The sequence below is a fragment of the Neoarius graeffei genome, chromosome 16 (assembly GCF_027579695.1).
Source record: "Neoarius graeffei isolate fNeoGra1 chromosome 16, fNeoGra1.pri, whole genome shotgun sequence".
In the NCBI taxonomy this organism is placed as follows: Eukaryota; Metazoa; Chordata; class Actinopteri; order Siluriformes; family Ariidae; genus Neoarius; species Neoarius graeffei.
Window position 1 is genome coordinate 16,588,504 of NC_083584.1, and position 23,696 is coordinate 16,612,199.

General features: G+C 40.9%; 1 protein-coding gene across 5 annotated transcripts in view; it reads left to right on the forward strand.

The window, feature by feature from the left end:
• col5a3a (collagen, type V, alpha 3a) overlaps positions 1-23,696 on the forward strand; it is a 243,094-nt gene that overhangs the window by 50,575 nt on the left and 168,823 nt on the right. For 4 of the 5 annotated variants that reach the window (XM_060942576.1, XM_060942577.1, XM_060942578.1 and 1 more), the window contains exon 5: positions 15,625-15,747. In XM_060942576.1, coding sequence (XP_060798559.1) covers positions 15,625-15,747 — 123 coding nt within the window. Of the gene's footprint in view, positions 1-15,252; positions 15,287-15,624; positions 15,748-23,696 lie in introns of those variants that run through there. The other variant, XM_060942580.1, reaches the window with a different exon arrangement.

Genomic DNA, 23,696 nt, shown 5'->3' on the forward strand with positions numbered 1-23,696 from the left:
TGATGCCAGCCTGCAGTCCAGATCTTTCACCCATAGAAAACATTTGGCGCATCATAAAACGGAAGATACAACAAAAAAGACCTAAGACAGTTGAGCAACTAGAATCCTACATTAGACAAGAATGGGTTAACATTCCTATCCCTAAACTTGAGCAACTTGTCTCCTCAGTCCCCAGACGTTTACAGACTGTTGTAAAGAGAAAAGGGGATGTCTCACAGTGGTAAACATGGCCTTGTCCCAACTTTTTTGAGATGTGTCGTTGTCATGAAATTTAAAATCACCTAATTTTTCTCTTTAAATGATACATTTTCTCAGTTTAAACATTTGATATGTCATCTATGTTCTATTCTGAATAAAATATGGAATTTTGAAATTTCCACATCATTGCATTCTGTTTTTATCTACAATTTGTACTTTGTCCTAACTTTTTTGGAATCGAGGTTGTGTATATATATATATATATATATATATATATATATATATATATATATATATATAGTGGGGTTTTTTTTGCTCTTCTCGAGGAAAATAGATCCTGAAGAAGCCACACTCACTTTATAGCCCATCAGCTAGCTAGCTCACATTGATTTGTAGATCATTGTTAGAGAAGATTCCGGGAAAATTGGTGTCATTTCTTTTTTTTCATCTTCATCTGATGTGCCTTGATATTTTAAGTCAAAAGGTATATTTGTGAAAAATAGAATTTGCCATGTCTACTGTTGATGATGATGATATTGCTAACAGTAGCGTAGTAACTGTTTTGAACTAGGAAGTGGAATTTTACACAGAGTGATAGACTCAATGAAACGTCCCATTGCGGTTATAGGAAATACTATAAGCACTGCGCAACCAATCATATTAGTCAACCAGAACTGTTTTATAATTTATCTTGAGTCAGGGATTAGACAAGACTCAATACCATGATGTCTGCTTTTCTCATCTCATCTCATTATCTCTAGCCGCTTTATCCTGTTCTACAGGGTCGCAGGCAAGCGGGAGCCTATCCCAGCTGACTACGGGCGAAAGGCGGGGTACACCCTGGACAAGTCGCCAGGTCATCACATGGCGACACATAGACACAGACAACCATTCACACTCACATTCACACCTACGCTCAATTTAGAGTCACCAGTTAACCTAACCTGCATGTCTTTGGACTGTGGGGGAAACCGGAGCACCCGGAGGAAACCCACGTGGACACGGGGAGAACATGCAAACTCCACACAGAAAGGCCCTCACCGGCCCTGGGGCTTGAACCCGGACCTTCTTGCTGCGAGGCGACAGCGCTAACCACTACACCACCGTGCCGCCCAATACCTAGAATCAAACCTTTAATGTCCTATTGATATAAATTTATTTATTTGTCTTAAGAGCATACAAACTTTTGACCTCAATAATAATGAATGCGTTTCATTTGTTTGTTTGGGTTTTTTTTTAACTTGCATTTTAAGACCTTATGAAAGCTGTCTGACATTCAGAGCTTCATGTAAGTGGTTTATTTTTCCTACACTGAAGTCCATTGTATAAAATAAAACTAGGTGGAAAAAAATCAATTAGTTACAGAAAATGTTGGCTGTAATTGTTTTGACCTCATAAAATACAGCTTTGCGGCAATTTCAAGTAAAAAAAAAAAGCAGGCGAAAGCAACAGCGGGGTAGATTATATAAATAATTCCAGCACTTTTTAAGTCCTCCTCCTTAAAGAAGAGAAGGACGACCCAAGTTGTTATCAGTGCTCAGTTCAGAAGCCTGCATCTCTGATAGTATGGGGTTGCATTAGTGCGTGTGGCATGGGCAGCTTACACATCTGGAAAGACACCATCAATGCTGAAAGGTATATCCAGGTTCTAGAGCAACATATGCTCCCATCCAGACAACGTCTCTTTCAGGGAAGACCTTGCATTTTCCAACATGACAATGCCAAACCACATATTGCATCAATTACAGCATCATGGCTGCGTAGAAGAAGGGTCTGGGTACTGAACTGGCCAGCCTGCAGTCCAGATCTTTCACCCATAGAAAACATTTGGCGCATCATAAAACGGAAGCTACGACAAAAAAAGACCTAAGACAGTTGAGCAACTAGAATCCTACATTAGACAAGAATGGGTTAACATTCCTATCCCTAAACTTGAGCAACTTGTCTCCTCAGTCCCCAGACGTTTACAGACTGTTGTAAAGGGAAAAGGGGATGTCTCACAGTGGTAAACATGGCCTTGTCCCAACTTTTTTGAGATGTGACATTTGATATGTCATCTATGTTCTATTCTGAATAAAATATGGAATTTTGAACCTTCCACATCATTGCATTCCGTTTTTATTTACAATTTGTACTTTGTCCCAACTTTTTTGGAATTGGGGTTGTATGTATGTCTATATATATATATATATATATATATATATATATATTTTTTTTTTTTTTTTTGTAATCTTTATCTGTTTTTACAAGTAAGGTGAGAGAGAAATGACATTTCAATTCTCCTATATATCCTGGATATATAGTGAATTGACAATAAAAAATCTTTGAATCTTGAATCTTTGAAAAACGTGTGGAGAAGAAAAGACGCAAATTCACTGCAAAAGACTTGAGAAGGATTAAACATGAAGCTACCAGGAACCCATTATCCTCCAGCGCCACCATATTCCAGAACTGCAACCTACCTGGAGTGCCCAGAAGTACAAGGTGTTTGGTGCTCAGAGATATGGCCAAGGCGAGGAAGGCTGAAACATGACCACCACTAAACAAAACTCCGAAGTTGAAACGTCAAGATTGGGCCAAGAAATATCTGAAGACAGATTTTTCAAAGGTTTTATGGACGGATGAAATGAGAGTGACTCTTGATGGAGCAGATTCCATGGACGGACGGCTCATGTCAGTTATTGAAAAAAAGGCTGGCTGTATTGGTCACTGAATATTTTTGAAATGCCAAAAGTGTTTATTTGTTAATTCTGAGTTGTTTATTTGTTACATTTACTCTAAAAATTAAAATAAACAAGTGAGATGGGAAAATTTTAGCTTTTCATTTAGGGTAGTGTCTCACTGGGCTGCGACAGCCTGCGACTAGTTGGAGACACAACAATTGCGATAAAATATGCGAATTAGCGACAATTTTCACTTGGAATCACACTGAATTGATATTCACATATTTTATCGCAATTGTCATGTCTCCAACTAGTCGCAGGCTGTCGCAGCCCAGTGAGATACACTCACACTTCCTGTCTCATGGAAACTGACTTGAGAAGGGCTCGTGACGGCTTTGCGACACCAGCGACGCATTTGTGGCTATTTTGAGAGAAATTTTGTCGCACAAATTTTTTGAACATATTCAAAATTTCAGCGACAAAGGAGCGACACTTTGCGACTCATGCAAGGAAATTGAGAAACCCTGCGAATGTTTCAAGACACTTTTGAAACTCTCTCGCGAATGACTTTTGCAATTTGTCACAAGCTGTCGCAGCCCAGTGAGATACTGGCTTTAGTTGCATAATAATTGTGCACACTAAATATTGCTTAATAATTGTGCACACTTATATATTCCCCTGAAAAAGCCTAAACTCCCTTTTTCTTTGTTAAACATTAGGGTTTTAGGTTTATTAACAATTTGGATTGACTGAGAACCCTGTATTTGTTGAACAATAAAATTAATCCTCAGGAATACAACTTGCCTAATAATTGTACACATAGTGTATTATCAACATCAAAATGAAATCACTGGAGCCTAGGATAATACTAAAGCTGTACACCAAATTTCATCAAAATCCGTTCACTACTTTTTGAGTTATGTTTGGAATAGTCAAACAAATCCTGGATCGACAGACATATCTGGATTTGCATTAAAATCTAATCTATTGTTCCTTGGCCCATGGTTCACCTTTCCTCCAAATTTCATCAACATCCGTTCACTACTTTTTGAGTTACATTGGGAACAGACAAACAAATGGTGGTGAAAACATAACCTCCTCCAACAGTCGGCGGAGGTAAATATAGACATTTTCAACTATACGTATACACTCACCGGCCATGTTATTAAGCACACCCATCCACCTGCTTAACTGTTTTATGCAGTTCTCTAATCAGCCAATCCCTTGACAGCGGCACGATGCATCAAATCCTGCAGATACAAATCAAGAGCTTCAGTTTATTAATGTTCACTTTAAACATCAGAATGGGAAAAAATTGTGATCTCAAAGTGTGACTTTCTTTCACTGTGGCATGGGTGTTGGTTTGAGCCAGATGGACTGGTTTGGTTTGAGTATTTCAGAAACTGCTGATCTTCTGAGGATTTCACACACAACAGAGTTTACACAGACAAAATGGTGCGAAAAACAAAAAACATTGAGTGAGTGAGCGACAGTTCTGTGGGTGGAAACAAACGCCTTGTTGATAAGAGAGGTCAGAGGAAAATGGACAGATTGGTTCGAGCTTTTTTTTTTTCCAGGAAGGATATAGTAACTCATATAATCACTCTTTACAATCATGGTGAGCAGAAAAGCATCTCAGCATGCAACAGCAGAAGACCACATTGTGTTCCATTCCTACAGCCAAGAACAGGAACCTTAGATTCAAGAACAAGTTCCTATTCAAGTGGCCAGTGAGTGTAAACTGTACTTCTGAAAACTACAGACTTGAATGTTTGTCTTTTATATATAATGAGTGTATCTCACCCACCCACTAATCTTCAGCTGGTCGATTAAGGTGGGCCTGTGCCCAGTGTAGCCTCAGATTCTTGTTTGTGGCTGCCTGGAGTGGTCTTCTGCTGTTGAGGTCCACTTTGAGATGCTTTTCTGCTTACCATGGTTGTAAAGGGTGATTATTTGAGTAACCATCAACTTCCTGTCAGCTCAAAAGAGTCTGGCCATTCTCCTCAGACTTCTTTTTTCAACAAGGCATCAACAAAGTGGCTGCAGAACTAGTGCTCACTGGATGTTCTTTGCCCCATTACATTATGTATAAACTCTAGAGATGCTGTCTGTGAAAATCCAAGGAGAGCAGCAGTTTCTGGAATTCTCAAACCAGCCAGCAACAAGTAACTGAGATCACGTTATTTCCTCATTCTGATGTTTGATGCGAATAATAATGGAAGATGACTTGTATCTGCATGATTTTATGCATTGGGCTGCTGCCGCCACATGATTGTACGTTTCAACAAGACAACGATCCAAAGCACAGCAAAATTGCAAAAATTACTTTTCAATCGCCAGAGCTGATTTATAGCAGATACAGCTATGTCAAGAAGGATTAACAAAGATTTTCCAGGCAGTCTGGCAGAGTTTGAAGTGATATGTCAAAAAAAAATTCAGTGGATCATCGGTTAGAGGAGGTTCAAAAATTGCTCAGAGGATATGCACAGAATTGGTTAGCAATTGTTAGGTTTGACGTTTAGGTTTTTTTCAGAAAATGTATAGCACAATCAGAAAGCGGGTGACTTGTTGTAAACATAACATTTTCTATATTTCCTACCATATGGCTAATGAGTAGGAATCTCCATCAGTCTTAAAACAACCATCTTTGTGTTCTTTGCGCTCTGTGATGTCTAATTCATCTCAATTATCATTATCATGTGCTTGCCCTCATCTCCACTCCTGTCATTTAGTCTCATGATGCATCCGGTTCGATCCAGCAAAGCATGTGGAGGCGAAAGCTTGGCCCGTTCCTGGGTCATTTCCCAGGCCCTGGTTCCAGGGTTCTCCGGGGTGGGATAGGCTTCAGTCCAGTTCCTTTTGCGTGGGAGAGCAACCCGGGAGACCATGGTCAGGGCTAAAACCTCAATTGCTTCCAGATTGTCTATGAGATTCAAACTTCATTAGGCACCCGACACCACCGCAGGGCCTAAATGAAATGTCCGAAATGATCGTTTTGGGATTTTGGTGCGTGTGTGTGTTTATATGAGAGGTTTTGATATAGTTTGAGGTCCAGTATGTGTGAACACCCATTTGAGAACTGTACTAACCGTACTGAGTTTGACAGGATTTGTCTTTGAATCACTAAGCAAGGAGAAAAAGAATGTCTTCTTGAGAACTCTGGACTGATTACAGGAGTGTGATTCACAATAGCATAATGTTCTTGTTAAATGCAATCTCACCAATTGTGAATTGAGGTGCTTGTGGCTGGCAAAGAACCTTTCAAGTAAAAGGTTTGGCTGCCAGACTAATGTGATGACTTGTAGTTGCTTCGTTTAAGTAATGAACAAGCTTCACCGTGGGAAAACAAAAGAATGTTCTCTTGCTAAACAACATTTGCTCCGGAATAGAAGCTGCCAAAGAGCTTTAAACTGGATATGGACCGAATGTTATGGCTTCTCTCCAAAAGGGGGCATCGTCTAGCATTGTGTGTCTTCTTTTTTCCTTTTTTTTTTAATAAAAAGCAAGTGCTTACTCAGTGAGCACCAACTGACTAGATGTCTAATCAGATCTGACATTCAGTTGTTTCAAAATAAAGACAGTTTAATGACTAGAACTGTGAGTAAACTCACGGTAGAATACCCCCCGCTTACAAGCCTGTCATCATATATTGCCATATGTAAGGAAATTAGTTGAATTATCTCCCCTTTGAAACATCGGACCGGGATTATTTTCCTTCATGCATATCTTCAGGTGGTATACTGCAACTGTGTAAAGTTTCATCAAAATCCATCAAACCATTTAGAAGGAGTTGCACTTACAAGACACACGGATGGATGGACAGACTTTGTTTGCAGGGGGTATAATAATCGAATAGATGAATGAATGAAATGAAATCTGCAGTACATGTGATATGCTCAACACAGAATTTGCTTCTTTTTATACAAACATCATGAAATCTTCAGTCTTCCATCATGCAGCGCTGCGACTGAGTCACCTTATGCCTCACAGACTAAATCATGCGGAGGAGGTTGCATCTTGCCGTGCCCTGAGCACTTCTAGTCATTGGGACACACTGACCTTTGATGTTCACAGGGAGTTAAACACACTCATCAGACGACAAGGATAAACGCCTTACTCATTAAAATGTGAAAGCCTTGATCTCAAGCTGAGCTCATGTCTCTGTTTAGTGGCATATCATGTGTCTTTGACCCTTATTACTACAGGGCAGAGTGACTTGGTGCACAGGGTACGGAGCCATTATCTAGTGAGGTCTCAAGAGTGTATGGAAATTGGGACTGGATGTGTTGTGTGAAATTATAGAGTACATGTAGCATTCGTGTTTGACTGCCTGTGAATATTACTGAACCTGATGTTTTCATGATTCATCAGAATTACAGTCACTCCTGAAAACATCGCTAGAATTACTTAGCACTTCTTAACACTGATCATCGTAGTTGTAATTATACTCTAAAAGTTTGGGGTAAACTTTACACAGGAGTCCTAACTGTGCAATATTAAGAACAAAAAAAAAAAACTAGATAGAGACTGTGACTAAAGACACAATAATTAGCGCTAGCTGACCTTTGTCAGTTGATGGTTAAGGAAAAGTTGCGCCCTGACACCCTGAAAAAATAAAAAAAAGATTGAAAAAAGTCATGAAAATTGACAGAATTATAAGTGATTGAAAAAAGATCCCGATTTTCACAGATCATTCCGGTTCAGTGATCCAGATCAGCACCAAAAGTCATAGCGAAGTAATTCAACCCAGAGGTATTCTTCATGTGAAATTTGGTGATGATTGGTTGAAAACTGAGAGAGACATAGTGTCCTAAAAAATAAAATAAAATCTCATCTCATCTCATTATCTCTAGCCGCTTTATCCTGTTCTACAGGGTCGCAGGCAAGCTGGAGCCTATCCCAGCTGACTACGGGCGAAAGGCGGGGTACACCCTGGACAAGTCGCCAGGTCATCACAGGGCTGACACATAGACAGAGACAACCATTCACACTCACATTCACACCTACGGTCAATTTAGAGTCACCAGTTAACCTAACCTGCATGTCTTTGGACTGTGGGTGAAACCGGAGCACCCGGAGGAAACCCACGCGGACACGGGGAGAACATGCAAACTCCGCACAGAATGGCCCTCGTCGGCCACGGGGCTCGAACCCGGACCTTCTTGCTGTGAGGCGACAGCGCTAACCACTACACCACCGTGCCACCAAAAAAAAAAAATAAATAAATAAAATAATAATAATAACTAGATAGATACTGTGACTAAAGTCACAGTGATTTGCGCTAGCTCTTACAAACTGGTACGTCTGGTCATTGTACTCTATAGATCCAGAACAGTAAGAGATAGAGAATGATGCTTACTGAGGAAAAAAGCCTGTTTTTTATGGATCATTCCAGTTTGGTGATCCAGATCAGCACCAAAAGTCAGAGCAAAGTAATACAACCCAGAGGTATTCTTCATGTGAAATTTGGTGATGATTGGTTGAAAACTGAGAGAGAAATAGTGTCGTAAAAAGTGTTAATAATAATAATAATAATAATAATAATAATAATAATTAGATAGACACTGTGACTAAAATCACAGTGATTTGCATTAGCTCTTACAAACTGAGACGTCTGGTCACCATATCCTATAGATCCGGAACGATAAGAGATAGAGAATGATGCTTAGTGAGGAAAAAAAGCCCGTTTTTTATGGATAATTCCAGTTTGGTGATCCAGATCAGAACCAAAAGTCATAGCAATGTAATTCAGCCCAGAGGTATTCTTCATGTGAAATTTGGTGATGACTGGTTGAAAACCGAGGGAGAAATAAGTGATTGAAAAAATCCCGTTTTTCATGGATCATTCTGGTTCGGTGATCCAGATCAGCACCAAAAGTCATAGCAACGGAATTCAGCCCAGAGGGAATTTTTCAAATTCCATGTGAAATTTGGTGATGATTGGTTGAAAACTGAGGGAGAAATAGTGTCCTAAATACATCTCATCTCATTATCTCAAGCCGCTTTATCCTTCTACAGGGTCGCAGGCAAGCTGGAGCCTATCCCAGCTGACTACGGGCAAAAGGCAGGGTATACCCTGGACAAGTCGCCAGGTCATCACAGGGCCGACACATAGACACAGACAACCATTCACACCTACAGTCAATTTAGAGTCACCAGTTAACCTAACCTGCATGTCTTTGGACTGTGGGGGAAACCAGAGCACCCGGAGGAAACCCACGCAGACAACATACAAACTCCGCACAGAAAGGCCCTCGCCGGCCCCGGGGCTCGAACCCAGGACCTTCTTGCTGTGAGGCGACAGCGCTAACCACTACACCACCGTGCCGCCCTTGTCCTAAATACATAATAATAATAATAATAAGAGGAAGAAAGTAGAAGGCTCCTGAGTGAGGGAAACAATTTGCGCCAGCACTGCAAGCGCAAATTAAAAAAAAGAAACGAAAGGAAAAATAGATATTCTGAATATGAGAAATATACTGGCTTTCCTATAATGGTACAGTATCTGGTTAGCTACCTAGGCAGTATTTCTTGCTAGGTTTGTTTTGTAATTTTAAAGTAGCTATCTTAGCTGCTGTATTCATTCATTTATCACAACAGTTGCTCTAATGCAGTTTAAATTACTTGGATAAAGTACTTGTGCCTGAGTACTGTATAGACACTGGCTGTTCTCTTATTCTAGGTGGTTAGCTTAACTTGCTAGCTAGCCAGATCGCCAGTGTCCTACAAACATTGCATTAAAACAAGAAAATCTAACAAATGTAAGGAAATAAAACTACATTAATTCGACTGGTGGCGTAAATGGATTCGTACAGCAGTTGACAGCTTCTTTTAAGTTCCAAGTCTCATCTCATTATCTCTAGCCGCTTTATCCTGTTCTACAGGGTCGCAGGCAAGCTGGAGCCTATCCCAGCTGACTACGGGCGATAGGCGGGGTACACCCTGGACAAGTCGCCAGGTCATCACAGAGCTGACACATAGACACAGACAACCATTCACACTCACATTCACACCTACGGTCAATTTAGAGTCACCAGTTAACCTAACCTGCATGTCTTTGGACTGTGGGGGAAACCGGAGCACCCGGAGGAAACCCACGCGGACACGGGGAGAACATGCAAACTCCACACAGAAAGGCCCTCGCCGGCCACGGGGCTCGAACCCGGACCTTCTTGCTGTGAGGCGACAGCGCTAACCACTACACCACCGTGTCACCAAGTTCCAAGTCTATTTTAGCAAAATAATATATGCAGGCTAGGTAGCAGGGTAAGCTAACTAGCAAAAATGATCAAAATTCCACCTGCATGTTCTTAGCCCTATTCAATCACATGAGTAGAGCTTCATCTAAATAATAAAACTAAGTTAGCAAACTAAATCACACTGGATTTTCTAATATACAGTACTGTGCAAAAGTCTTAGCGCCCCCCCCCCCCCCCCCTTTTTTCATACAAACTTTGTTATAGATTTCTATTTTATGACATTATCAAGTCAAAACATTACAAAAACATTTTAGAGTCCAAACGTTCATTTTTTTCCAGCACAAAATTAAACGTTACAGCAAAACAAATGTTTGTATCTGAGCAGCATTTTCCATAAGAGAGCACTTTTTAGATTAAAAAAGAAAACATAATGAAGGCGACTGGGTTTTGGTGCAAAATGAAGAAGTGAGTGTGACAGTCAAAGTGTCCAGAAGAACTGTGGCTGGTTCTGTAAGATGTTCAGTAAAACCTACAGCTCATTTCCTCATAAAACTGCACTCATTGGACCTGAGACTACTGTTTTTTTTTTTAAAGCAAAGGGTCGTCTCACACCAAATACTGACTTTGTTTCATTTATTATGGTTTACTGTTTATAATATTTTTTAATGTTGAAACCTTTCGTTTCATTATTTTTAAGCCACTTGTGGTCGACAGCATTTCTTTGCATGTGCCGATGACTTTTGCACAGCACTGTAGTTCTATTACTAATGAATGATATGTAATGAGTCAGCAGTTAAGGAATATTATGGCCCATTGCAGGGGAGTTTGAATGTGTAATTTTTGTGTATTCTGAATTTTACACCGTATTTTAGTGATTACTACTGAAGCTATTTTATAAATGTGATTTGTAAGACCTGCATGACCTTGTCTCATCACTTTCTATGAAGCAGTCAATCCGTTAGTCAAATCTGCAGCATCCAGTTGTCAGGTAAAGTCAGAACCAGAATATCAATACATGAACAAAAGGCTTGGTCAAGTCAGATAGCATACACTGACCCTGTGTCTGAAATCACCTACTAATTCACTACTCCCTACTCACTATCTAGGGAATTCTACCATATATAGAGGACTATACAGTGAACTCACTGGTAAAATGAAAAAAAAAATTTTTCGGACACTACTCCACCGTGCCGTTATTTATGGCATTACTGTCGTAAATTAAAACGTGCCAGATCAGTCGGCTGGTGGGTTATCAAAATAATAAACACATGCATGTACTTTTGTAATAAATACATATTATACTGAGTGCAGTGTTGTAGTCGAGTCACTAAACCTTGAGTCCAAGTCCAGTCTCGAGTCCTCAGTGTTCAAGTCCGAGTCAAGTCCAAGTCATTAAAAAAATTTTCGAGTCGAGTCCACTATTGATCCGAGTCGAGTCTGAGAACAAGACTCCACCCGCACCATTTGACGGTGTCTGTTTTAGCGCCATTAACGTTCCTGAACAAGACATATAAACAGGTGAATGTGCTTCTCCAAGGGCCTTTCTTTGTGGAGTTTGCATGTTCTCTCCATGTCTGCGTGGGTTTCCTCCGGGTGCTCTGGTTTCCCCCACTATCCAAAGACATGCGGTTAGGTTAATATGGGACGGCCTTGGGCTGAGGTGCCCTTGATCGAGGCACCTAACTCCCGATTGCTCCCTGGGCGCTGTTAGCATGGCTGCCCACTGCTCTGGGTATGTGTGTGTGCTCATTGCTCACGTGTGTGTGCATGTGCGTGTTCACTGCTTCAGATGGGTTAAATGCAGAGAGGAAATTTCTCAAGTGTGTGATGAATAAAGTTGTGCTTTCTTTCCTTCTTTGCATTCTTCTTTCTCTTTGTCAGGGAGCGTGAAGTATTCTGTCAGAGATGGTTAGGAGACGGATGTAAGTGCAGAAGGTGTGTTTATTAATACAAGTGAAGACCGTAAACAATCCAGAACAGCAGGCAAAATTGTAAAACGGTGAAACAGGCGATAGGTCGAGTGAGCCGCAAACAGGCTATCGTAGACTCGGCAGAATCAAAGACGAGAAACAGGAAATCAGGGATCAGGAACCCAAACAAGGAAATAAGACTCGGTAATGTGTCAGCAACGCAACTCAATACTTCGCAAAGTAAGTGTGTTTTCACAGTTTTTATATCGGCACGCTGATTGCGCCTTAATCCTGTGCAGGTGCGAGTCGTTTACGGCACGTGCGAGAGTCCGCTTGGAGCGCACGCTTTCCGGAGTGCACCCAAGAGTCTATCTGAAGCACGCGCCAAGGCTCGCAGGTGTGACACTCTTGCACGAAATTAGTACAAAAATTAATGTAGATATAAATATGCCAAATTATCATGGCATGTTACAAAAAATAAAGAAAAAATCCAAGTCCTCGTCTCCAATTTACGAGTCCGAATGCAGTTAATACACGAGTCCGAGTCCAAGTCCGAGTCATCACTGCTCAAGTCCAAGTCGAGTCACGAGTCCTTAAAATTAGGGCACGAGTTGGACTCGAATACTACAGACCTGACTGAGTGTATTTCCCACATTAATCAATACAAAGTACTTTGTGTCTGCTGCATCTTTCAGTTCTTTTAAATCAAGGCTGAATACTCTTTCTTCTTCGCTGCCTTTTATTAAATCAAATTTGAGGCTTTTGGTTAATTCCTCGCTCTGCACTGTAACTTTAATTCTTGTATTTTATCTGTCTTATTCTATTACCTTACTATTTTTCATTGGACTTGAATGTCCGTTTATAACGTGTTTCTTCCTCCATCCATTCACCCCAACACACTTTTTTCTTTCAGCACAACTTCAATGCATGATGGTCTAAATTGCTTGGTTACTGACCATCGGTTGTACGCTGCTTTTCACAATGCATTGTGGGATACTATGAGTCCACTATATAGGGTGTAATGATTCTCACTATACATTCGGACAGCACTACAAAATGGTAAACTCACTATATCTTCTTCTTCTTTTGGCTGCCACAGTGGATCTTTCATCTCCATTGCTCCCTGTCTTCCGCATCCTTCTCTACCACACCTGCCACTTTCATGTCCTCTCTCACCACATCCATGTATCTCCTCTTTGGCCTTCCTCATTTTTGTTTGCCTGGCAGCTCCATCCTCAACATTCTGCTTCCAACATGCTCTGCATCTCTTCTCAGGATGTGTCCATACCATCTCAGTCTCATCTCTCTTAGCTTAATTCCCAAGCTCTCCACATCTGCTGTCCCTCTGATGTGCTCGTTCCTTATCCTGTCCAACCTCCCATCGCAAACCTTAACATCCTCAACTCCGCCACCTCCAACTTTGCCTCCTGTCTCTTCGTTAAGGGTACGGTCTCCAATCCATACATCACAGCTGGTCTCACTACTGTCTTATACATCTTACCTTTCACTTTTGCTGGGACTTTCCTATCACAAATGACTCCCGAAATCCTTCTCCAACTGCTCCACCCTGCCTGCACTCACTTTCTCACCTCACTATCGCAGCCCCCATTTTCCTGCACAGTTGACCCCAGGTACTTGAATTCACCAACTTTCTTTACGTCTACTCCTTGCATCTTCACTACACTCTCATCCCCATTCTCATTGATGGACATGTATTCTGTTTTGCTACTGCTCACCTTCATTCCTCTTCGTTCCAATGCATACCTCCATCTCTCCAAACCCAACTCAACCTCCTTTCTACTTTCACCACATATCACAATATCATCCGCAAACATCATGTTCCATGTTGACTCTTGCCTCACTTCATCCATCAAGCTATCCATCACTATGGCAAACAAGAAAGGACTCAAAGCAGATCCTTGATGGAGTCCCCCCTTCACCTTGAACCATTCAGTCGTTCCAAGTGCACACCTCACTGCTGTTTCACTGTTCTCATACATGTCTTGCACCACTCTAATATACTTCTCATTCACTCCACTCTTTATCATACAATACCATAACTCATCTCTCGGCACTCTTATCGTATGCCTTCTCCAGGTCTACAAACACACAATGTAGCTTTCTCTGACCTTCTCTGTACTTCTCCATTAACATTCTTAAAGCAAAAATTGCATCCGACGTGCTCTTCCTTGGCATAAACCCGTACTGCTGTTCACGGATTGCTACCTCTCTTCTCAATCTCGCCTCCAATACCCTTTCCTATAGCTTCATGGTGTGGCTCATCAATTTTATTCCTCTGTAATTACTGCAGCTCTGTACATCTCCCTTATTCTTGTATATTGGGACTAGCACACTCTTTCTCCATTCATTTGGCATTTTCTCATTCTCTAGGCTCTTATTAAACAATCTCGTTAGGAACTCCACAGCCGTCTCACCCAAACATCTCCAATCCTCAATCGGAATACCATCTGGTCCGACTGCTTTCCCAGTCTTCATTCTTTTCATGGCTTCCCTCACCTCATCCTTACTAACCAACTCTGCTTCCTGATTTGCTGTCTCCAACGAATCTGACCTTTTCTCTCTTGGATTCTCCTCATTTAATAAATCCTCAAAGTACTCTTTCCACCGGTAAACTCACTATATAGTCCACTATATAGTGAGTAGTGAGTGATTTCAGACACAGGGCAGAGCATTTGCAAGGAGTGTGTGTGCGTGTTTGGAGTCCGTATTTGTATGTAATGTGGAACAGGTGTGCACAATCAGTAATCAGGTGACTGTGAACAGTGAGCGGTGGGAATTGTAGTCCATGGCGGCCATGTTTGTAGGCTGTGGTGTGCTCTAGGAAGTGGATTCCGGAGTGGATTATGTTGCAGACGTCACACCAAGTAAGAAGCAAGAGTAAGTCTTGACAATATATATATTTTTTTTAAATCAGGGACTGATAAAATGAAATTGTATTTTGAGGAAAAATAATTACCTGCTGTTGACCGTGGAAACGATCCTTATCTACATCAGGATAAAAAGTTGAATGGGAATAACAAGCCAAAATGTGAGAAACGTAATAATTGCTCAAGTTCCCACTTGTAATTATGACTTTATGGTGTGCTCATGTGCAAATTTTAAGTCTGGACCTTACATTCACAACAATTCTGAATGCACATCAAAGCAGGATAAGATCAGGCTATTTAGGAAAGTACCGAGACTTGAGGCACACCCATCCACAGAAAGTCAGCGACAGAGCCAGGGCTGTGAAAACAACCCTGTGGTGGTGTAATTTACATGCTTTATGTTGTGTAGCTGGAGCAGGTATTAGTGGGTAAGTGTTTTGGCAGCTTGATACGTTTCAGTATGTTGACATGTTGAGCAATTATATCGTGTTGGAGCTCGTATGTTTTTTTGTTTTTTTTTTAATGTTTGGTTTGGGATCTTAATTAGCACTTTTAAGTTGTTTGTGGTTTTTATATTACCTGATGATTATGTTGCAAACAATATGGACTATTCAGATTGGAAATTGCAGGATATTTCCAGGGTTTTGGAAATAAGCCCTTTGGTTTACAATCCATTGTTCTTTTTGCAAGGTTTTGGCCAGAAACATCAGGGTTTTCCAGACGGCTTGTGTAATCTGTGGAATGTGTGTGTGTATTTGTGTCAAAGGGAGATATCCAGCAACTGCTGATTGTGGATGACCCTCAAGCTGCAGAAGAGTACTGTCATCACTACATCCCAGACTGTGACTCCCCTCTGACTTATCGTACCCAGAACTATGAACCCGAGGAGGTAAGCATGCACACGCATGCACATACACACACACACACAGACACAAACACACACAGGCACACCCATGAACGTCCTCCAGACGTTACAGCTGTTTCATCATCTGACTCATGTATGTCAGTACCTCTAAAGGAGCTCCTGTTTTATATCCTGCTTATCCAATCTAGATTTTAAAGTTAAATTTTGTATTTTGTCAACCTGGTACGTAGTCAGCCTGACCTCCTGTCTGACTCACCGAACTTTTGCTTCCCTCACATGTCCACTCTGTCAGTCCCGGGCCTACGTTTCTGGCAAGCCGATTTATTGTCTCGTATTCTTTCAAATAAACAGGTTGTATTTTGTGTGAACTCCCAGCCCACACCAAACCTGTCCTCAAAAGTTCACGAGGACGTGGGTCGCCTTGAAGTCTGCAACAAGTTTGCAGCTTTTTCTCTTTTTTTATTTTCCGGTAAAGCCTCACCGATCTCTCTGGCTCACCTCAGGCACTTGTGCTTTTAATAGGCGCATTTGCAATCACTGCAGGTTTTCTGGGCGGCCGTCCCACAGTCCCTGTCAGCCAAGCAATAAAACAGGGAGCAAGGACACAGAGACCGAGTCGTCTCTGCCAGACAGCTACCTTACTGTACCTGCCTCATCTAGTGCTGACCTGATCATTTTTATTCATTTAGAGGAATTCTCCACCTAAAACTGTGAATATAATCAATAGTAAATAAAACCTCTGGGACAGAATGCTAACTCACATTCAGAGAACAATAAATGCGGAAGCTTTTAATGTAAGACAACAGGTGTGGAGACAGCGCAGGTTCATGCTGTACTATAGACTACAGGAAGTACATGCATGTATGATTGCAACCCTGACTGGGATCAAGTGTCTGCTGAAGATAAAGAAAAAATTAATTTGAGTAATGTATCATTATTCTGGGTGCAGAGATTGCATCCCTGTCTCACTGATGCCATGCAGTATTTTTCCTCCCGGAAACATCACTGCACCGTCGTCAGAATGATCTTTTGCAACTAAGGTTTCGAACGAGTCACATTAGGCATTTTTAACTCATACTTCTGTAATTTTATGGCCACGAGAGGGATGGAAGCTGAGGTTTTGGAAAAGTAGCGGAGTCTTGTTGAAAAAAAAAATGCAAAGACTTTAGAAATGTTTACTTTTTTTTGTTGAACCAGTCAGGTCACAACTTGGGGCAAGTAATTAAAAACAACATGGTGGACGGAGAGATGGAAGGAAAATGAGTTTTGTTCGTAAGATTTATGACGTGTCAAATCAGAGGTAATTGAATGTAGAACAAAGAGAAATTAAAACAATGTTTAGTGTTATTTGAGCTAGATAAAGTAACTGGTTAATTAGTTGGTAATGAGCAGGGAATGAGCTTCTTACCTGAAGTCAGCTGGGATTGGCTCCAGCTTCCCCCACGACCCAGAAGGATAAGCGGTGTAGATAATGGAGGGATGGATGGATGGAGCTGGTAGAAGCCTAGCTGTATAGCTACAGAGTGGTTATAGTTACAGTGTTGTTATGGATACAGCATGGTTATAGTTACATTGTTGTTATGGTTACAGCATTTTGTGGTTACAGAGTGGTTATAGTTACAGTGTTGTTATGGATACAGCATGGTTATATTGTTGTTATGGTTACAGCATTTTGTGGTTACAGAGTGGTTATGGTTACAGTGTTGTTATGGATACAGCATGGTTATAGTTATATTGTTGTTATGGTTACAGCATTTTGTGGTTACAGAGTGGTTATAGTTACAGTGTTGTTATGGTTACAGTATGATGGTTACAATGTTATGGTTACAGCATTATTATTGTTACAATGTGGTTAGATTTACACTGTTGTCATGGTTACAGCATGATTATTGTTACAGTGTTGTTATGGTTACAGCATTGTTATTGTTACAGCATTGTTATGGTTACAGTGTGATTATAGTTACAGTGTTGTCATTGTTACAGCATAGTTATGGTTACATTGTTAAGGTTACAGTGTGATGGTTACACACACATGATTACAGCCTTGTGGTTACAGTGTTGTTATGGTTACAGCATTGTTATTGTTACAGCATTATGGTTACAGTGTTGTTATGGTTACAACATTATTATGGTTACAACGTTATTGTTACATCTTTGTTATGTTTACAGCATTGTTATTGTTACACTGTTATGGTTACAGTGTTGCGGTTGCAGTGTTGTTATGGTGACAGCATTGTTATGGTTACAGCTTTTTATGGTTACAGTGTGATGCTTACATCATTGTTATGGTTACAACGTTATTATGGTTACATCATTATTATGGTGATGGTCTTGTTATGGTTACAGTGTTATGGTTACAACGTTATGATTTCAGCATTGTTATGGTTACAGTGTTATGGTTACAGCCTTTTATGGTTGTAGTGTTATGGTTACAATGTTAAGGTTACAACAGTGTTATGGTTACAGTGTTGTGGTTACATCATGGTTACAGCGTTGTTATGGTTACAGTGTTGTTATGGTTACAGTGTTAACGTTACAGCATCGTTATGGTTACAGTGTTATGGTTAGTGTTAAGGTTACAGCATTGTTGTGGTTACAGTGTTATGGTTACAGTGTTGTTATGGTTACAGTGTTATGTTACAGTGTTGTGGTTACATCATGGTTACATCATTGTTATGGTTACAGTGTTATGGTTACAGTGTTATGTTTACAGTGTTGTTATGGTTACAGTGTTATGTTTACAGCATTGTTATGGTTACAGTGTTATGGTTAGTGTTAAGGTTACAGCATTGTTGTGGTTACAGTGTTATGGTTACAGTGTTGTTATGGTTACAGTGTTATGTTACAGTGTTGTGGTTACATCATGGTTACAGAGTTATGGTTACAGTGTTATGGTTACAGTGTTGTTATGGTTAGTGTTAAGGTTACAGCATTGTTGTGGTTACAGTGTTATGTTACAGTGGTATGGTTAGTGTTAAGGTTACAGCATTGTTGTGGTTACAGTGTTATGGTTACAGTGTTGTTATGGTTACAGTGTTATGTTACAGTGTTGTGGTTACATCATGGTTACAGAGTTGTTATGGTTACAGAGTTGTTATGGCTACAGTGTTGTTATGGTTAGTGTTAAGGTTACAGCATTGTTGTGGTTACAGTGTTGTGGTTACAGTGTTGTTATGGTTACAGTGTTATGTTACAATGTTATGTTTACAGCATTATGGTTATAGTGTTATGTTTACAGTGTTGTTATGGTTACAATGTGCATGTTGAATGAGTTGCTTCAGTTTATATCGGCACAAAAGGCCTTCTGGTCACTGATTTTTCTTCAGCACCCTAATTTCACTTTAAATGTTCAAGGTCTCTGCTGAGTCGTTTTTCTGATCAATACTAAAACATTCCTTCTGGTAATGTGGCAATAACATGGCAGCTCTGGGCAGGACAGAGACCACAGCACCCGGACACTGAAGATTTATGACTCACACAGCCTGCACTAGGACACATTGAGTAACCCAATCTGACAACACCAGAGCCAAGGAGAAGTGTGAGAAGTGTGTGTGTGTGTGTGTGTGTGTGTGTGTGTGTGTGTGTGTGTGTGTGTAATATGTTTTTGTGGGAAGATTCAATGTGTTTGTCTCAGTTTGAGGATTTATGTTGAATATGTAACAATAAGCATGCAAGTGTGAGTGTGTTTGTCACAGTGCACGTGAGAATGCGCATTTGAGTTCCTGCACGTGTGTGTGACTCAGAGCCATGACAAAGTGCGGCAGTGGCTTGCATTTTTGGGAAAACCCGGTGGGAGGAAACTGGAAAAAAAACATCAATTTGTGAGCTGGGTCATGGGGAACATTGATTTCTGCACCAGGCTTCCCACGGCTTTGTGTGTGTGTGTGTGTGTGTGTGTGTGTGTGTGTGTGTGTGTGTGTGTGTGTGTGTGTGTGTGTGATGTAAGTCAGAGCCAGCACTCTCCACAGCTGAGAGAACAGCGTGTAAAATCAGGCCTGATCAGCATCGCTCACATTAGTGACCCACATCTTATGTTACACACTGATATTCACAACACACCCAAGTACATCTCTCTCTCTCTCTCTCTCTCTCTCTCTCTCTCTCTCTCTCTCTCTTTCTTTCTCTCTCTCTCCCTCACCTTATCAGAACAGTTTACCCAAAGCTTCTGAGAAGCATTTTGAAAGCATAACCATAATTTATAGTACACAGCAGTTGACCTTTGACCTTACATGACCTCACACTACATATAGATATTAATGTATTGTGTATTGTGATCAGCTGTGTGCAAAATGTATTATGGCTGTCAAATAATTATAAGGCTGCACTGCGCTGTAATACTTTTCAATAAAACAGTTCACAAAAAGTGAAGAAAATCACATATGAAGAAATATCACAGGCTTAAATGTTTTAGATGTGGTTTTTTTTTTCCCATCTACCATTATATTTTATATATATTTAGTAGTGCTGTCAAGCGATTAAAATATTTAATCGCGATTAAAGTCGTGACTATCATAGTTAACTCGCGATTAATCACAATTTAATCGCACATTTTTGTCACATGAAAAAACATTGTAATTATCTTATCAGCATAAAAAAGTGAATGGGCTTGCTTTGTACCAATGTTTTTTTTATTGCAAAGCATAACACGTCTTGACACAGCCACTGCAAAGTGAACCTAAGCCGAGCACCGGTGCTAGCAAAAGAACCAGGAGTGAAGTGATCTACTGCTTGAGTTAGTCTACAACTCACAGTGACGGTAGGCTTGACATGCTTGATTATAATATAAAGTACACTATTATATTAACTTTAAGTTGTTCGTTGATAAATATTGCATTGAATCTGATCTTTACTGTTTCAGCTCACTTAACACATTTTGTACTTTTACACTTTCTGCCTGTTGATGCGTCGCGCTGTCCAATCAGAGGCGGCCAAATTTGCATATTACAGGAAGGATTTCTGGGATAGCATTGAGTTTACAGTTCAGAGGGATCTGGCTCTTTAGACGCTGTCTTCTTAAAACTGAATAAATATTTAAAAAGAGCCAAATGAGCCAGTCTTTTGAACGGCTCTTTTCAAAGAACGGATCACAAAGATGCGGATCCCATCAAAGAGCCATAAATCCCATCTCTACTAGCGCGCCCTGCCCGCGCTGGTTCTTGGGGGGGAGGAGGGCAGAGGACTCTGGCTGTGCGGGGTATTACAGTCTAGCTGCTATCGGTTTTCTGTTCCAAGTTCCTGGCAGTTTCAAAAGCTTATGAAAAACCTACATCATGTCACAGGGCGTTAATCTCGCGATAAAAAAATTATCGCCGTTAAAATTGAGTCAAGTTAACGCGTTAATAACGCGACATTTTTGACAGCACTAATATTTAGCTTAATTTTTGATTCACAAGTGACCCATGACCTACACCCAAATTTGTCATGTTTAATTTGTCTTTTGTTTTTAATTTAAGTCATGCAAAAGTACAGAAAGGCAAAATCTAAAAATCTTTTCACAATATATGATCACTGCATAGAGTGTATCACAGCCTACTGTATATAGTGCACTAAATGCCCACCATTTTAGATTTAGTGACTGTTTGGATGAATTAGTTCGTTTTTGGACATTAAAAAAAAAAAGTTATTTAATATTTATCAGTTATATGTCCCTACAGTTTAAAACTGATTTTTAAAATGATTTCTTTTCACTCTATATGCTCACTACATAGGGTGGAACATAACCTATATAGTGCAATAAATAGCCACCATTGAAGATTTAGCTACACGAGTCTTTTGGGAATGAATTACGTATAGTCCTAGAGACTATGGGCACTAACCTAGATAAAGGACTCGATCAGAAGGCAAACTCTTCAATCTTGCCAGACTCAAGTCCTCAACCAAAACTCGACAAATTTGCATGGAAAAACTGCTGTACTCAAACGACTCTGCATTTGTAGCAACAGATTTGGACGACATGCAGGAAATCGTTGATCGCTTTGCCACAGCTGCAACCCTCTTTGGATTGAAAATCAACACCACGAAAACAAAACTCCTGTACCACCCATCACCTGAACCACAGGCCAACGGTGTTTTGGTTGATGGAACGCCTCTTAGGAATTCTTAGAGTTTCATCTACTTAGGCAGTGCAGTTACCAATACAAACTGATCAGACATGCCTTCGGTGCATTACAAAAAAAAAAGCCTTCGGTGCATTACAAAAGCAACTATGGTCTCGCCATGACTTCAAGAGAACCACCAAGTTGAAAGTATACAACACCATAGTCTTATCATCTCTGCTTTACACCACTGAATGCATGACACTCTACCGTAAACACTTCCAAGAAACCGACCAGGCTACAACTCTGACACCTGTGTCAAATCCTCAAAATAAGATGGCAGGACAAGGTCCCCGATGTAGAAGTCCTCAGTCAAGCCAATACAGTAAGCGTGGAAGCTCTTATCACAGCCTCCCAGCTTCGTTGGACTGGACACATCTGGCGCATGTCTGACATGCGACTACCCAAAGCTGTTTTCTACAGACAACTGAGCTGAGGAAAGAGGAGACAAGGAGGACAGAAACTGAGGTACAAAGACGTCTTGAAGAGGAACATGATGAATGTCAGAGTTATCGATCAGACGTGGGAAAGGGCTGCCTCAGATAGAGTAACATGGAAAAACATAGTTAAAAGCTCTGTCTGTAATTGAAGACAAGCGTCAAAGGGAGTATATGAGGGCTCACGAAACAGACATTCCGTAGCAGCTCAACCAGGCCATTCATGCCACCGCTGCGGATGACTCTGTCGCTCTGGTGCGGGCCTCGCGGCCCATCTGCGTTTCTGTGCATCCTAATGAAGCAGTCATCATCGCTAGCGATGGACAGCTGACGACATATGTAACTTGATGATAATAACAATAATAATAATAATAATGAGCCAACTACCAGCTATGCTCGGAGAATAAAAATGAAGGCTAAACATCAAGCTTTAGAACAACTTAAGAACAAATGAGAAGAAAAGCCTCTACATGGACAGTACCCAAAAAAAAGAACCAAAGATAAGAGGTAGACCAAGTGCAAACCCACAAATGGCTAAGAACAGCTGGCCTTAAATCAGAAACAGAAGGATTCATTATTGCTGCCCAAGATCAACACATCAAGACGAATTACTATCGAAATAAGATTCTGAAAGACGGCACCAACCCAGCATGAAGAATTTGCAATCATCATGAGACAATAGACCTCCTAGTCTCAGGCTGCCAAGAACTTCCATTCATCCATCCATTATCTGTAACCACTTATCCTGTGCAGGGTTGCAGGCAAGCTGGAGCCTGTCCCAGCTGACTATGGGCGAGAGGCGAGGTACACCCTGGACAAGGTGCCAGGTCATCACAGGGCTGACACATACTGTAGAGGCAAACAACCATTCACACTCCCAGTCAGTTTAGAGCCACCAATTAACCTCTAACCTGCATGTCTTTGGACTGGAGCACCCAGAAGAAACCCACACAGACATGGGGAGAACATGCAAACTCCACACAGAAAGGCCCCTGTTGGCCATTGGGCTCAAACCCAGAACCTTCTTGCTGTGAGGCGACAATGTTAACCACTACACCACCATGCCGCCCCTGCCCAGAACTTGCCAAAACAGAGTACATACAATGCACAATAAGGCAGCAGCATATCTCCATTGGGCAATCTGCAAACACTGCAACATCAAAGTGCAAGACAAATACTACGAACACGAACCGTCAACAGTCATCGAAAATGAAGTGTCTACTATACTCTGGGACATGCCGATCCAAACTGATAAATAGATCATAGTGAACAGACCAGATATTGTAGTGAAAGACAAGAAGGCGAGAACTTGTCTGCTCATCGACATGTCTATCCCCACAGAAAGAAACACCTCCTTGAAAACAACTGAAAGACTCTCCAAGTATAAAGACATAGAAATAGAAATAGAGAGAACGTGAGGCATGAGAACCACAACAGTACC